At 38.7% G+C, this 17,500-nt stretch overlaps 1 protein-coding gene across 8 annotated transcripts in view; it reads right to left on the bottom strand.

Moving 5' to 3' along the window:
* Window positions 1–17,500, bottom strand: part of kdm4c (lysine (K)-specific demethylase 4C) — a 107,994-nt gene that overhangs the window by 25,914 nt on the left and 64,580 nt on the right. For all 8 annotated transcript variants that reach the window (XM_062027349.1, XM_062027351.1, XM_062027353.1 and 5 more), the window contains exons 15-17: window positions 10,096–10,172; window positions 3,929–3,984; window positions 3,751–3,859 (exon numbers count right to left, since the gene is read on the bottom strand). In XM_062027349.1, the coding sequence (XP_061883333.1) occupies window positions 3,751–3,859; window positions 3,929–3,984; window positions 10,096–10,172 (242 nt within the window). The remainder of the gene's footprint in view (window positions 1–3,750; window positions 3,860–3,928; window positions 3,985–10,095; window positions 10,173–17,500) is intronic.

Here is a 17,500-nt window from a genome sequence, read left to right as displayed (position 1 = left end):
GGAGCAGTGTGACAACGTGGAGGGACTTTTATGTTTCACAGTGGGACCCTAACCCTCTCCCCGGCCAGACCTGTGCCCTCTCTGGGGCGTGTTCTAGTGGCGGTGTGCAGCCAGGCGTGAAGAACATTCCCACAGTAAATAATGGATGAGTGGGGAGAGAGAAAGTCAATTATGAATGCAGTGGGCTGCTGAAGGGGCAACGGGTCCAGGGCTGGCCTCAAAGCACGTGGAGGATGTGAGAAGAGGATGAACACCCAGAACATGTCCATCTTAACCTTCATAGGAGGATAATAGCATCTCTCATTGCCATGGCAACATCACCTCCAGTCTTCACTGCTAATGCTGGACCGCTAGTTTTTTGGAAGATATGATGGGATTATGCTCAAATGTTTTAGAGGTGAAGTGACATTTGCACAAAACTAAAGCACAGGTGTCAAACTCAAGGATGCCACTTCATTTTATTTGGCCCTCGAAAGCCTTGAAATAATATGTATCAATAAATAGCCTTTCTGACTAAATGTATTCTTTCTATTTTGGGAGAAAAAAAATATTTACTCCATGTAATCTCAAATTATGTTAATTTAAATATTGTCTAATTATGCAAAAATATATGATCAAACATTTCAACCATTTTTTAAATATAAATAAATACTAATAATATGTAATGCAATGTAAAAGTAACTAGATTTAATGGTCAAATTGTGAAATTTACTGTGGTTTTTACAGCAAAAACCGTACTTTTTTTTACTTTAATAAACTGTGGTGCCGTTTTGGCATTTACAGTAATGCACCCAAAAATCTACACTTGCTGATTTGCGGTTACAAAACAAACACATTTTACAGTAAAATTCTGGCTACATTTTGAGGTGAAATTATTGCAACTTAATATACATTTTTACATTTAAGTTTCTAAAAAAATCTAGTAATAAAATGCGTAAAAAAATGGTGTAATAGTAGTATTGACTTTTAGACTAACAGTATACATGACTGCCTTGTGGCCCTCAGTGAAAACCACTTTGACACTACAAAGACAACATATTTGATGTTCAAACTCATAAACTTTTTTTTTTTTTTGCAAATAATAATGAACTTAGAATTTCATGGCTGCAACACGTGCCAAAGTAGTTGGGAAAGGGCATGTTCACCACTGTGTTACATGGCCTTTCCTTTTAACAACACTCAGTAAAGGTTTGGGAAGTGAGGAGACACATTTTTGAAGTGGAATTCTTTCCCATTCTTGCTTGATGTACAGCTTAAGTTGTTCAACAGTCCGGGGGTCTCCCTTCTCACATTTTAGGTGCCACACATTTTCAATGTCTGGACTACAGGCAGGCCAGTCTAGTACCCGCACTCTTTTACTATGAAGCCACGTTGATGTAACACGTGGCTTGGCATTGTCTTGCTGAAATAAGCAGGGGCGTCCATGGTAACGTTGCTTGGATGGCAACATATGTTGCTCCAAAAGCTGTATGTACCTTTCAGCATTAATGGTGCCTTCACTGATGTGTAAGTTACCCATGTCTTGGCCACTAATACACCCCCATACCATCACACATGCTGCCTTTTACACTTTCACCCTAGAACAATCCGGATGGTTCTTTTCCTCTCGACGTCCACAGTTTCCAAAAACAATTTGAAATGTGGACTCGTCAGACCACAGAACACTTTTCCACTTTGTATCAGTCCATCTTAGATGAGCTCAGGCCCAGCCAAGCCGACGGCGTTTCTGGGTGTTGTTGATAAACGGTTTTCGCCTTGCATAGGAGAGTTTTAACTTGCACTTACAGATGTAGCGACCGACTGTAGCTACTGACAGTGGGTTTCTGAAGTGTTCCATGTGGTGATATCCTTTACACACTGATGTGGCTTGTTGATGCAGTACAGCCTGAGGGATGGAAGGTCACGGGCTTAGCTGCTTACGTGCAGTGATTTCTCCACATTCTCTGAACCCTTTGATGATATTACGGAGCGTAGATGGTGAAATCCCTCAATTCCTTGCAATAGCTGCTTGAGAAAGGTTGTTCTTAAACTGTTCAACAATTTGCTCAGGCATTTGTTGACAAAGTGGTGACCCTCGCCCCATCCTTGTTTGTGAATGACTGAGCATTTCATGGAATCTACTTTTATACCCAATCATGGCACCCACCTGTTCCCAATTTGCCTGTTCACCTGTGGGATGTTCCAAATAAGTGTTTGATGAGCATTCCTCAACTTTATCAGTATTTATTGCCACCTTTCCCAACTTCTTTGGCACGTGTTGCTGCCATCAAATTCTACAGTTAATGATTATTTGCAACAAAAAAAAAAGTTTATGAGTTTGAACATCAAATATGTTGTCTTTGTAGCATATTCAACTCAATATGGCTTGGAAATGATTTTCCGTTTATATTTACATCTAACACAATTTCCCAACTCATATGGAAACGGGGTTTGTAAGTTACCGCCAATGTTGATGTGATCCATTTTAACAGCTACGGACGTAGCATATAGCATATAGCAGTTAGCATCCCTCGACCCACAATGCACTTCTGCCACGACCCTCCCCAGCCAAATTCTTATTGGTCGACGTGTGAGTGACGATTGCTGACATTTGCTTTGTCTCTTACGCGAATGAGCTAAATAATATTACTTGTGTTAATCCTTTCACACATAAGTCGCTCCTGAGTAGAAGTCGCACCCCCGGCCAAACTATGAAAAAAACGGCGACTTATAATCCGAAGAATACGGTATATCATTTACACCAGGGGTCGGCAACCCAAAATGTTGAAAGAGCCAAATTGGACCAAAAATACAAAAACAAATCTGTCTGGAGCCGCAAAAAATTAAAAGCCATATATTACATGTGTCATGAGATATACATTTAATTAAGAGGACTTAAAGGAAACTAAATGAGCTCAAATATAGCTACAGATGAGGCATAATGATGCAATATGTACATATAGCTAGCCTAAATAGCATGTTAGCATCGGTTAGCTTGCAGTCATGCAGTGACCAAATATGTCTGATTAGCACTCCACACAAGTCAATAACATCAACAAAACTCACCTTTGTGCACTCATGCACAACGTTAAAAGTTTGGTGGACAAAATGAGACAGAAAAAGAAGTGGCATAAAACACGTCCTAGAAAGTCGGAGAAAGTTATACATGTAAACAAACTATACGGTGAGTTCAAGGACCACCAAAATAAGTAGGACAAAACGGCGCTCGCCAAATACTGGAATCAGTGAAGCATGTTTAATATAAACAGTGTGATTTATAACAATTAGGGAGGTTTGTGTCATGTTTGTCCTCCTACACAAACCATACTAAAACAAAAAAATATATATTTTTTTCCCCTCATCTTTTTCCATTCTTCATACATTTTTGAAAAATCTCCAGAAAGCCACTAGGGCGGCGCTAAAGAGCCGCATGCGGGTTGCCGACCCCCGATTTACACACACATACACATTGCCCCCCCAGACACATTGTTTGCCCGGCCCTGCCCTTGGCTCAGAAGTGGAGTCCGGAAGCCCCTCAGCCGCTACTTTGCTCTGTAGGGAACAATGATGGAGCGTGCTAACATGTCAGGTCTCCTGAGACACACTGGGGCTCTCTCATTAACCTAACCACTTCAACTCTCGCACCCACCAGTGCTTCATTATCTGGCTTTGATGGCGGGCATGTTGGTCTCACGCCACTAATTGGAGCTGTGAAGACTTCATTAATCAGACACAGCCTGCAGCGCTGCACGCCAGTAGGGAGCTGCTTACCAGTTTGTAGCGCTGCGTGGGGATCATACTGGTGTCGATGGGACCCCGCTTGGCTTCGTTGCCGAACCTGGCCTCGGGCAGCGCCACCGCACACATGATGTGGGCCCACCTGGCAAACACGGGATTCAGACGCTCAAACATTGGCTCAGCTCGTCACACCGCGGAAGAATTGTCTCACTTGTCGTTTTGGGTTTTCTTCAGCGCCCCGCCTCTGAGGTTACACAGACAGCATTCCTGAACAAATATTGAGAGGGGAGGTTTTAAACCAGGCTGCGTTCAAGTCTGTCCCCGGGAAAATGGTTTGGCGCTCGCTCAGTTCACTTTCAAAGGGCTTAAAGAGTTAGCGTTCTTGCTCGGCGTGTATCGAAGAAGGAGCACCGGCGGTGATTTAAGGCTTATTTTGTCAGGTAGCACGCGGCGTCTTTGTGAGAGGTTCAAATATCTCAAGCTAGCGCTGTTTTGTATGCGGTGAAGAAATAGGCAAATCAAAAAAGCCATGCAGATTTTGTATGTCGGATTTTCCCGACTATAAAGTCCATCTTTAATATAAGCCACTAAATTCTTGAAGCACCGGACTATTAATCGCAGATGTTGTGAAATGAGTAATTTACACAGAAATATTCTGTAAATGTTTATTTACATACCATAATTGTTTCCAAATGAAGCAATGTGGTATCTGTTGGTCTACAAAATAACATGTTTCCCCCCCCCCATTTGGTGGTAGATGACCGTATTTTCCAGACTACAAAACATACTGGTATACAAGCCACACCCACTAAATTCTAAAAGGATTTGTTTCCCATATATAAGCCGCACCGGACTATAAGCCACAGATATATACGTTGTGAAATTAGTAATTTACACAGAAATATTTCGTAAATGTTTATTTACATACCATAATTGTTTACAAATGAAGCAATGTAAATAACACGTTTTTTTCTCCTATTTGTTGGAAGATGACCGTATTTTCCAGACTACAAAACATACTGGTATACAAGCCACACCCACTAAATTCTAAAAGGATTTGTTTCCCATATATAAGCCGGACCGGACTATAAGTCACAGATATATACGTTGTGAAATTAGTAATTTACACAGAAATATTCTGTAAAGGTTTATTTACATACCATAATTGTTTACAAATGAAGCAATGTGGTATCTGTTGGTCTACAAAATAACATGCTCCCCCCCCCCACCCCCCATTTAGTAGAAGATTACCGTATTTTCCAGACTACAAAACATACTGGTATACAAGCCACACCCACTAAATTCTAAAAGGATTTGTTTCCCATATATAAGCTGCACCAGACTATAAGTGGCAGATATATACGTTGTGAAATGAGTAATTTACACAGAAATATTCTGTAAATGTTCATTTACATACCTTAATTGTTTCCAAACGGTGTCTGTAACACGGCAGTAAAACGGCTGATCAAACAAAACAGAAGTCATGGTCATGGACCCACTAGCTGCGCAAGCTAGCTCTCCAATCAGCTAAACAGACTCAATAACTCCACGGACGTTTTTGGTGAATTTACTGAGGAATTTGTGAAACTGAAACAATACAAAAAGAATGCCGTTGTAAGTTAATAGAAAACTATTTGCATTATGGCCGTCAACGAAGAAAAATCCATGAATTATCCGCACTGTTTTATAATGCACAGGGTTCAAAGTAGCAGTTACAGTCCGAAGTGTACAGTACTTCCCATGTTAGAACTGCACATTCCAACATGTCTGAAAAGGAGTAGGTAGAAGCAGAGCTTATTTAATCCTCCTCTCCGTTTCATGATCATTTCCAGCACATTTGTTCCTTCCTCTTTTCCAAGCCGCAAGACGACACGTCACATAAATATCCATAAAGTTGTCATGATTAAATCCGAAGTTGTGATTCACATAAGATGCTGAAAATACAGTTAAAATAATACCAACACAGACACTCGTAAATGTGTTAGCATATTAGCTAACGCTAACGACGCTAGCTTGATTGTGATAGCACGTACAAATATGCATGAAAACTCCTACAGACGTCATTCATGGGACGCTTTAGTGAGTAAGAATTGTTTTAGTTATATTGTAAAACTTACAAACGTTGCTTGGAGCGATGAATGAAGAATTCATGCGAGTAAAAACGCTATGGACGGCTAGAAGACGGAACGACACCAACACTTCGGGTTCAAACCACAAAATGGAAGGACCCTGCTGTGAGCCAGCTCGTCCAAAAGATGGCGCCGTAGCACAAACAGTAACACACCTTTTTATGGTCGTCGGCGAAGAAAACTCCATAAATCAGCCGCACCGTTTTAAATGCCGCCAGGTTGAAAGTAGCGGCTTATAGTCCGGGATTTAATGTTTAGAATTGCTCATCTGAAAAGGAGTAGGTAGACGGTTTAGTAAGTAAGAATAGTTTTAGTTGTATTGTAAAACTTACAAACGTTGCTAGGAGTGATAAATGAAGAGTCCATACGAGTAGGACCGCTATGGACGGCTAGCAAGTGAAACGGCAATCTTATTTCCGGTAGAAAGCTCAGTCTAAACGGAAAGGCCACGCAGCACTACAGCACCGGCAGTGAGTGGACTCCTCCAAAAGATGGCGCCATCTTTCCTTTATGTTTTTTAAACTATTTGCATTAGGAAAATCCATTAATTAGCCGCGTGGTTTAAAGCGTAGGAAAAAAATTTGCGGCTTATAGTCGGAATGTACGGTAATAATATTGTTCCATACATGACATATTGTACTGAAGTGTGGGTCTTAATTAAATCCAATTTTCCTTTTACAGAACTGGGGCCGTACTTATCAAGCTTCTTAGAATGACTCCTAAGAAGTCTGCTAAGAGTTGACTTAAGAGTAAATAAATTCTTGGCTGAAAGCTGCACTTAAAAGTTAGTTATCAAGCGTCTTACTCACACTTTCAGCGAAGTGTAGGACTGAATCTTAAGTGTCACACTCAGAGCTGAATTACGACATTACTATGTGCCGTAAACGCAATTTTAGGTGACGTCATTTCTGTGTCCATAGAAATGACCAATCACGGAAGGGAATCCGTTGTCTAAGAATAAAGAAATATCTTGGAAATATTTAAGTGGACAATGGGAGTGTATATTTTGACAATAAACTACAAAATAATACAAAACAAACTAGTCCCCGCCGGCACTCACGCTACCGCTCCCTCTCTTCTCTCGCCCACACACTCACTGACGTCACTCACCTCACGGCCACACACATACGCTACTGTCATAACATTTTCTTTCCAATTCATTAATTAGGCAACTAATTTGAAACTGGTGTGGGTGGCTCTATATCAGGGGTCACCAACCTTTTTGAAAGCAAGAGCTACTTCTTGGGTAGTGATTAATGCAAAGGGCTACTAGTTTGATACACACTTCAATAAATTGCCAGAAATAGCCAATTTGCTCAAGTTACCTTTAACTCTATGTTATTATTAATAATTAATGATATTTACACTTAATTGAACGGTATAAAAGAGGAGAAAACCCGAACAAAAATGACAATTAAATTTTGAAACATAGTTTATCTTCAATTTCGACTCTTTAAAATTCAACCGAAAAAAAAAAGAGAAGAACTTTTAAAAAATTTTTTATGGAACATCATTAGTAATTTTTCCTGATTAAGATTAATTTTAGAATTTTGATGACATGTTTTAAATAGGTTAAAATCCAATCTGCACTTTGTTAGAATATATAACAAATTGGACCAAACTATATTTCTATATCATTATTTTTTCTACATTTTCCAGAACAAAAATTTTAAAAGAAATTCAAAAGACTTTGAAATAAGATTTAAATTTGATTCTACAAATTTTCTAGATTTGCCAGAATAAATAATAAGTTTGAAGAAATATTTCACAAATATTCTTTGTCGAAAAAACAGAAGCTAAAATGAAGAATTAAATTAAAATGTATTTATTATTCTTTACAATAAAAAAAATTAAAAAATTTACTTGAACATTGATTTAAATTGTCAGGAAAGAAGAGGAAGGAATTTAAAAGGTAAAAAGGTATATGTGTTTAAAAATCCTAAAATCATTTTTAAGGTTGTATTTTTTCTCTAAAATTGTCTTTCTGAAAGTTATAAGAAGCAAAGTAAAAAAATTAATGAATTTATTTAAACAAGTGAAGACAAAGTCTTTAAAATATTTTCTTGGATTTTCAAATTCTATTTGAGTTTTGTCTCTCTTAGAATTAAAAATGTCGGGCAAAGCGAGACCAGCTTGCTAGTAAATAAATACAATTTAAAAAATAGAGGCAGCTCACTTGTAAGTGCTGCTATTTGAGCTATTTTTAGAACAGGCCAGCGGGCTACTCATCTGGTCCTTACGGGCTACCTGGTGCCCGCGGGCACCGCGTTGGTGACCCCTGCTCTATATATACTAGCCCACTGCAGACACATGCAGAAATCAACACGGAATCGAAAAGTATTAAATCTGTGACAAAAATAATACCCGCTCTGTCTAAGCGATACCGTTTGATCAGCTGCTCGTCATCAAACAAATCCAGAACATCGTTCCGCTCCCTGAACGTTGGCGCACGTCTCTCTCGCCTCAGTGCCATCCCCTGCTGGCAACTCCTAACCACTTAAGACACCTCTGAAGGTCTCTTAAATATCGTGGAGAGTAGGAGTGATTCTTAGACTTAAGAACGTTGATAAAAAGCTTTTATTCTTAAGTTTGAGAGTAGGACTAAATTTAGCAAATTCTCAGGACTTAAGTGTAAAATGGCACTCTAAGAAGCTTGATAAGTACGGCCCCAGAACTGTAAGACGCAATATTCAAACATATTGAAATCTAAGAGTACAATATTTTTGTTAATTATGTCTAACGCACATGGAAAAATTCCACAAAACAACATTAAAACAGATTGGTAATAAGAGAACGTACCGGTAATTATAACCTAAAAGGAACACGGCCGCTCTACCACCCGAGCCACGCCGTGCATAGGGGGAAGATATTACAAGTTAATACTTCTGATGATTTATTTTAACGTCGTACTAATAATTAAAGCTGCAAGCAGCGTTGGACGGGTCCGCATTTTGGCAGGTGCTAGTCCTAGGTGTCCCAATACTTTTGTCCAGTGGTAGTCCTGAGTGAGACCTACATAGAGGTTTTTGTTTCATGTCTCTACGATATTCGTACTGGGAGTTAGAGGAAGTTGTGTCTGAGTTCACATTGTCATTATAGGCTATTGTGTGTAGAATTTTGAGGACAAAGAAGGAGTAATTGCATTTTCGTTGTCATTTTTGGCACCGGAGCAACTTTAGTGCTGCGGGTCTTTGAAGGCTCGTAAAATCAAAACCGTAGCACGTATCAAAACGCCGTCGTCAACTTTTAATTAGAAGGGTTCAATCTCTCTCCTGTAGCAGTTTGAAGCCGAAACGACAAACGCGCTCAGAGGAGATAACGTTTGATGTTTGGTGACCGGTTGTAACAAAAATTTTGTTTTGAAGGACGAATAGCAAACTTCCTGTTGATTTTTGCTGAAGGATGTCAATCTATGAAATGTAGGTCTAGGCGAGACCTACATAGAGGTATTTGTTTCATGTCTCTAAGACGTTCCTACCGGAAGTTACAAGCAGTTTTGTCTGAGTTTTCCTCTAAAAAGCAGTTTTTTCTCTGTTTTATTTAAAAATTGCTCTAGAGCACAATTTGGAGTTTCGGGGTTCAGTTATTTTTTGAGATCGCAATTTCCAGCAGTCCTGAGAAGTTTGGTGAGTTTTGAAGTATTTTAAGGGGGTCAAATTACAGCTCAAAGAGGCAAAAACGAGTTTTTTTAGTACAATTTTGTCTTGAAGGGGAAATTGCCAACTTCCTGTTGGTTTTTTGCCCGAGGATGTAAAATTATGAAATGTAGGTCTAAGTCTGACCTACATAGAGGTTTTTGTTTCATGTCTCTACGACCTTCCTAGTGGGAGTTACAGGCAGTTTGTTTTTGTTTTTTCCTAGGGGGCGCTCGAGCGCAATTTTGATTTTTGGGGTTTGGTTTCTTTATTTTATTGAAATTTTCGCAGGTCCTGATGTGTGTGTCAAATTTGGTGAGTTTTAGAGCATGTTAAGTGGCTCAAATTAGCGTTTTTTGTGGCGGCGGAAGAATAAAGAATAATGACAATGGTCGTGTGCGGACCCTAATAATAAAACCTTACAATAACAATAGGTTCCTTTGTAACCAGTACAAAGGACTCCCTGAGGGAGTCCTTTGTACTGGTTACAGGGCGGACCCTAATTAGTATTGAATAGTGAGTGCATGAAATAAAATGGGACAGAATGTTAGAAATGGTTGTTAAAAGGACATAAAGTGTCAACAAAGTGGGACATTTAAATAAAAGGTGCTTACTGCTGTGGAGACTCCCTCCGCACATCGATCACATGACCACTGGTCACCGCTGTGGTCTGCAGCAACACCATAGCAACCTAAACGGGAGGCAGGGGGAAATGTTTCAAACTACAATATACAGAAAACTACCTATATACAAAAACGCCAAAAGCAGTGAAGTTGTCACGTTGTGTAAATGCTCAATAAAAAGAGAATACAACAAATCCTTTTCAACTTATATTCAATTGAATAGACTGCAAAGACAAGATATTTCATGTTCACACTGACAAACTTTGTTACTTTTTTCAAATATTAGCTCATTTGGAATTTGATGGCTGTGACATGTTTCAAAAAAGCTGGCACGAGTGGCAAAAAAGACCAAGAAAGTTGAGGAATGCTCATCGAACACTTATTTGGAACATCCCACAGGTGAACAGGCTAATTGGGAACAGGTGGGTGCCATGATTGGGAATAAAAGTAGATTCCATGAAATGCTCAGTCGTTCACAAACAAGGACAGGGTCGAGGGTCACCACTTTGTCAACAAATGCCTGAGCAAATTGTTGAAGAACAACATTTCTCAACAAGGAATTTAGGGATTTCACCATCTACGCTCCGTAATATCATCAAAAGGTTGAGAGAATGTGGAGAAATCACTGCACGTAAGCCATGATATTACACACCTTGGATCCCTCAGGCGGTACTGCATCAAAAAGCCACATCAGTGTGTAAAGGATATCACCACATGGGCTCAGGAACACTTCAGAAAACCACTGTCAGTAACTACAGTTGGTCGCTACATCTGTAAGTGCAAGTTAAAACGCTATTATGCAAAGCTAAAGCCATTTATCAACAACACCCAGAAAAGCCGCCAGCGAGCTCATCTAAGATGGACTGATACAAAGTGGAAAAGTGTTCTGTTGTCTGACGAGTCCACATTTCTAATTGTTTTTGGAAACTGTGGACGTCGTGTCCTCCGGACCAAAGAGGAAAAGAACCACCCGGATTGTTCTAGGGTGAAAGTGTAAAAGGCAGCATGTGTGATGGTATGGGGGTGTATTAGTGGCCAAGACATGGGTAACTTACACATCTGTGAAGGCACCATTAATGCTGAAAGGTACATACAGCTTTTGGAGCAACATATGTTGCCATCCAAGCAACGTTACCATGGACGCCCCTGCTTATTTCAGCAAGACAATGTCAAGCCACGTGTTACATCAACGTGGCTTCGTAGTAAAAGAGTGCGGGTACTAGACTGGCCTGCCTGTGGCACAACATGGTCACACTATTGTCTCAACCCTGTGGTACAACATGGTCACATTGTTGTCTCCACAGGGTTGAGACAATAGTGTGACCATGTTGTACCACAGGGTTGACTACAACAGTGTGACCATGTTGTACCACAGGGTTGAGACAACAATGTGACCATGTTGTACCACAGGGTTGAGACAACAATGTGACCATGTTGTACCACAGGGTTGACTACAATGTGACCATGTTGTACCACAGGGTTGACTACAAGGCTTCTTTACACCTTCAAATATTTGTACACTCTCAGAATGGCGAGCCTTTCAATTCCCTCATCACCATGTTTTCAACGTCTGTGTACATTGGTATGCTCCTGGCTAACTCGTCTTTCGGTTTTTGAGCGGAAAGCGGGTGAAAAAAACAAAAACGTCCCGCCTAATGGGAATGTCTTGGGTGGTATCAGTGTGCCGTTTACCAAAAATAAAACACTTGATAGCAAATCGAAAGCCAATTGCCAGACAGAGACAGAAGAAAATAGACGTGGTTTCCCCAGATATTGAAGAAAAAGGGCATTGTTGTACAATCATCCTGAGAGGAGCTATGGATCAATGACACGAGAGTGGTGTGTATACCATGTGTGGGAGTGGTGTGTATACCATTTGATCTTTAAATAACTTCCCCTTCATTCCAAGTGATTCTCTTGTTGCTCATCATGATAAAAGTAGCTCTGCAATAGTGACAACAACCAAAGATCAACTAATATTACAGGATGGTAATAATGCTGGACCAGCCTGGACACATTTTCTACCACTTTCAATGCAAACACACAACAACAATGTTTTATACAAGATCTAAAAAGAGTAATTACACCCCTGACATTTAATCAATCCTTTATATTCAAGGAAATCTTCTGAAGGGACAAGAAAAGGTAGATATAATTCAGAGTAGCCTTTGTACAGCTTGTTCAGCAGTATATGTACAAAACTCAAATCCAGTGAAGTGTTTACGTTGTGTAGATGGTCAATAAAAAGAGAATACAACAAATCCTTTTTAACTTATATTCAATTGAATAGACTGCAAAGACAAGATATTTCATGTTCACACTGAGAAACCATTTTTTTGTGCAAATAATCAGGAACTTAGAATTTAATGGCAGCAACACATTGCCAAAAAAGTTGTCATCCAAGCAACGTCATCATGGACGCCCCTGCTTATTTCAGCAAGACAATGCCAAGCCACGTGTTACAACAGCGTGGCTGCGTGGCGAAGTTGGTAGAGTGGCCGGAAGGTTGCTGGTTACTGGGGTTCAATCCCCACCTTCTACCATCCTAGTCACGTCCGTTGTGTCCTTGGGCAAGACACTTCACCCTTGCTCCTGATGGCTGCTGGTTAGCGCCTTGCATGGCAGCTCCCGCCATCAGTGTGTGAATGTGTGTGTGAATGGGTGAATGTGGAAATACTGTCAAAGCGCTTTGAGTACCTTGAAGGTAGAAAAGCGCTATACAAGTATAACCCATTTATCATTCATAGTAAAAGAGTGCGGGTACTAGACTGGCCTGCCTGTAGTCCAGACATTGAAAATGTGTGAAGGCTAAAATATGAGAAGGGAGACTGTTGAACAACTTAAGCTGTACATCAAGCAAGAATGAGAATTAATTCCACTTCAAAAATGTGTCTCCTCAGTTCCCAAACCTTTACTGAGTGTTGTTAAAAGGAAAGGCCATGTAACACAGTGGTAAAAATGCCTTTTTTGACATGTGTTGCTGCCATTCAATTCTAAGTTCATGATTATTTGCAAAAAAATAAAGTTTCTCAGTGTGAACATGAAATATCTTGTCTTTGCAGTCTATTCAATTGAATATAAGTTGAAAAGGATTTGTTGTATTCTCTTTTTATTTACCATTTACACAACGTGACAACTTCCCTGCTTTTGGCTTTTGTATTACAGTATCTGTAAAGTATTATTTCATGATTTGTTTTTCAAGCCAGACAGCACTAAACATTACTTGCTGTGCACATAAGTTTACAGTATTTATGATATTGACCCTGGAACTAATATATTTACAATGGGAAAGCCAAATGATTCAATTCATCCCTTCAATAAAGCCATTTATTGGAGCAGTGATGACGTGTAAGAGACACTTCTTGCTAGAAAAAGGTCATGGAGCATGCAGAGAAGAGCAGACTGACTGGGAGAGATGTATACATAACTAGATGATGTGTGAATGCTCCAATGCTGAAGTGGAAGTGAAATGCTGACAGAATGTAGTATGAATGTAAGAATAGTTTCAATGTTGGAATGGTTTTAATGTAGAAAAGTTTACATTTCCAGGAAAACAGGAATTTGGTTTGGAACTTGGGAAAGTGTTAGTTTGAATGTCCAGGATGAGTGGAATGTGTTGAAGGTGGAATGGTTTGAATAGGTTAAAAAATGTGGGAATTGTGAAACTTGGAAAAATGTCCCATTCATTTCAATGGGAACTTCCTGGAAATTTGGGAATTTCGGGGAAAGCGGGAGTTTTTTTGAAAATGTAAAAAAATGTGAATGTTCTGAATGAGTTGAAATGGTTGGTGTTGGAATCTTTCAACATCGGTCGAGAAATGTTAAAGTAGTAACATTTTTAATTGTGAAAAAGGTATTAAGGAATTCCTGGAATTTCAGGAAAACCGGGAATTTTCGTTTTTTTGTTCTGAGTAAGAGGAATGCTTTGACGGTTGAAAAAAAATGTGGGAGGAGTTGTCGACAGAAAAAAGAGTCAAAAAAGGGTTTTAAAAAAAAGGGAATTTTGGGAATTCCTGGAATTTTTTTGAACTTGTAAAAATGAAAGTTTGAATGTCCAGGATAAGTGGAATGTGTTGAAGGTGGAATAGTTTGAATAGGTTAAAAAATGTGGGAATTGTGCACCTTGGAAAAATGTCCCATTCATTTCAATGGGAACTTCCTGGAAATTTGGGAATTTCGGGAAATGCGGGAATTTCTTTGAAATGTTAAAAAATGTGAATGTTCTGAATGGTTGGTGTTGGAATCTTTCAACATCGGTTGAGAAATGTTGTAGTAGCAACATTTTTAATTGTGAAAAATTTATTAAGGAATTCCTGGAATTTCAGGAAAACCGGGAACTTTACCAGTTCGAAAAACAACTTCGTTTTTTCTGGTGTGATTAAGAGGAATGCTTTGACGGTTGAAAAGGGTTCAAAAATGAGAGAGGAGTAGTCGACAGAAAAAAGGGTCAAAAAAGGGTTTGAAAAAACGGGAATTTTGGGAATTCCTGGAATTTTTTTGAACTTGTAAAAATACAAGTTTGAATGTCCAGGATGAGTGGAATGTGTTGATGTTGGAACGGTTTGAATAGGTTGAAAAATGTGGGGATTGTGCACCTTGGAAAAATGTCCCATTCATTTCAATGGGAACTTCCTGGAAATTTGGGAATTTCAGGGAAAAGTGGGAGTTTTTTTGAAAATGTAAAAGAATGTGAATGTTCTGAATGAGTTGAAATGGTTGGTGTTGGAATCTTTCAACATCGGTCGAGAAATGTTGAAGTAGTAACATTTTTAATTGTGAAAAAGGTATTAAGGAATTCCTGGAATTTCAGGAAAACCAGAAATTTTACCAGTTCAAAAAACAACTGTTTTTTGTTCTGATTAAGAGGAATGCTTTTACGGTTGAACAATAATGTGTGAGGAGTAGTTGACAGAAAAAAGGGTCAAAAAAGGGTTTGAAAAAACAGGAATTTTGGGAATTCCTGGAATTTTTTTGAACTTGTTAAAAAATTTGAATGTTCTGAATGAGTTGAAATGGTTGGTTTTGGAATCTTTCAACATCGGTCGAGAAATGTTGAAGTAGTAACATTTTTAATTGTGAAAAAGGTATTAAGGAATTCCTGGAATTTCAGGAAAACCGGGAATTTTACCAGTTCGAAAAACAACTTAGTTTTTTTGTTCTGGTTAAGAGGAATGCTTTGACGGTTGAAGTGAGTTAAAAAATGTGGGAGTAGTCGTCGACAGAAAAAAGGGTCAAAAAAAGAGTTTGAAAAAACGGGAATTTTGGGAATTCCTGGAATTTTTTTGAACTTGTAAAAATGAACGTTTGAATGTCCAGGATGAGTGGAATGTGTTGAAGGTGGAATGGTTTGAATAGGTTGAAAAATGTGGGAATTGTGCACCTTGGAAAAATGTCCCATTCATTTCAATGGGAACTTCCTGGAAATTTGGGAATTTCAGGGAAAAGCGGGAGTTTTTTTGAAAATGTAAAAGAATGTGAATGTTCTGAATGAGTTGAAATGGTTGGTGTTGGAATCTTTCAACATCGGTCGAGAAATGTTGAAGTAGTAACATTTTTAATTGTGAAAAAGGTATTAAGGAATTCCTGGAATTTCAGGAAAACCGGGAATTTTTGTTTTTTTGTTCTGAGTAAGAGGAATGCTTTGACGGTTGAAAAAAAATGTGGGAGGAGTTGTCGACAGAAAAAAGGGTCAAAAAAGGGTTTTAAAAAAAAGGGAATTTTGGGAATTACTGGAATTTTTTTGAACTTGTAAAAATGAAAGTTTGAATGTCCAGGATAAGTGGAATATGTTGAAGGTGGAATAGTTTGAATAGGTTAAAAAATGTGGGAATTGTGCACCTTGGAAAAATGTCCCATTCATTTCAATGGGAACTTCCTGGAAATTTGGGAATTTCGGGAAAAGCGGGAATTTCTTTGAAATGTTAAAAAATGTGAATGTTCTGAATGGTTGGTGTTGGAATCTTTCAACATCGGTCGAGAAATGTTGAAGTAGTAACATTTTTAATTGTGAAAAATGTATTAAGGAATTCCTGGAATTTCAGGAAAACCGGGAACTTTACCAGTTCGAAAAACAACTTTGTTTTTTCTGGTGTGATTAAGAGGAATGATTTGACGGTTGAAAAGGGTTAAAAAATGAGAGAGTAGTCGACAGAAAAAAGGGTCAAAAAAGGGTTTGAAAAAACGGGAATTTGGGGAATTCCTGGAAAAAATTTTAACTTGTAAAAATACACGTTTGAATGTCCAGGATGAGTGGAATGTGTTGATGTTGGAACGGTTTGAATAGGTTGAAAAATGTGGGAATTGTGCACCTTGGAAAAATGTCCCATTCATTTCAATGGGAACTTCCTGGAAATTTGGGAATTTCAAGGAAAGCGGGAGTTTTTTTGAAAATGTAAAAGAATGTGAATGTTCTGAATAAGTTGAAATGGTTGGTGTTGGAATCTTTCAACATCGGTCGAGAAATGTTAAAGTAGTAACATTTTTAATTGTGAAAAGGGTATTAAAGAATTCCTGGAATTTCAGGAAAACCGGGAATTTTCGTTTTTTTGTTCTGATTAAGAGGAATGCTTTGACGGTTGAAAAAAAATGTGGGAGGAGTTGTCAACAGAAAAAAGGGTCAAAAAAGGGTTTAAAAAAAAGGGAATTTTGGGAATTCCTGGAATTTTTTTGAACTTGTAAAAATGAAAGTTTGAATGTCCAGGATAAGTGGAATATGTTGAAGGTGGAATAGTTTGAATAGGTTAAAAAATGTGGGAATTGTTCACCTTGGAAAAATGTCCCATTCATTTCAATGGGAACTTCCTGGAAATTTGGGAATTTCGGGAAAAGCGGGAATTTCTTTGAAATGTTAAAAAATGTGAATGTTCTGAATGGTTGGTGTTGGAATCTTTCAAAATCGGTCGAGAAATGTTGAAGTAGTAACATTTTTAATTGTGAAAAAGATATTAAGGAATTCCTGGAATTTCAGGAAAACCGGGAATTTTACCAGTTCGAAAAACAACTTAGTTTTTTCTGGTGTGATTAAGAGGAATGCTTTGACGGTTGAAGTGGGTTCAAAAATGTGGGAGGAGTAGTCGACAGAAAAAAGGATCAAAAAAGGGTTTGAAAAAACGGGAATTTTGGGAATTCCTGGAATTTTTTTGAACTCGTAAAAATGAAAGTTTGAATGTCCAGGATGAGTGGAATGTGTTGAAGGTGGAATGGTTTGAAAAGGTTGAAAAATGTGGGAATGCTGGAAGTTTGAAAAATGGCCAATTCATTTTGAATGGGAAAAAATGTCCCGGAAAACCTGGAATTCTGGGAAATCTGGGAATTTTTGGAAATTGTCAAGGGAAAGCCCGCGACTCCCGAATAGGCTGAACAGTTTGAAGTGGGAACGGTTTGAATCAGATGAAAA

The sequence above is a fragment of the Entelurus aequoreus genome, linkage group LG18 (genome assembly GCF_033978785.1).
Source record: "Entelurus aequoreus isolate RoL-2023_Sb linkage group LG18, RoL_Eaeq_v1.1, whole genome shotgun sequence".
Lineage (NCBI taxonomy): Eukaryota > Metazoa > Chordata > Actinopteri > Syngnathiformes > Syngnathidae > Entelurus > Entelurus aequoreus.
The sequence above is the reverse complement of the archived record's forward strand: the minus strand, read 5'-3'. Positions and strand labels throughout refer to the sequence as shown.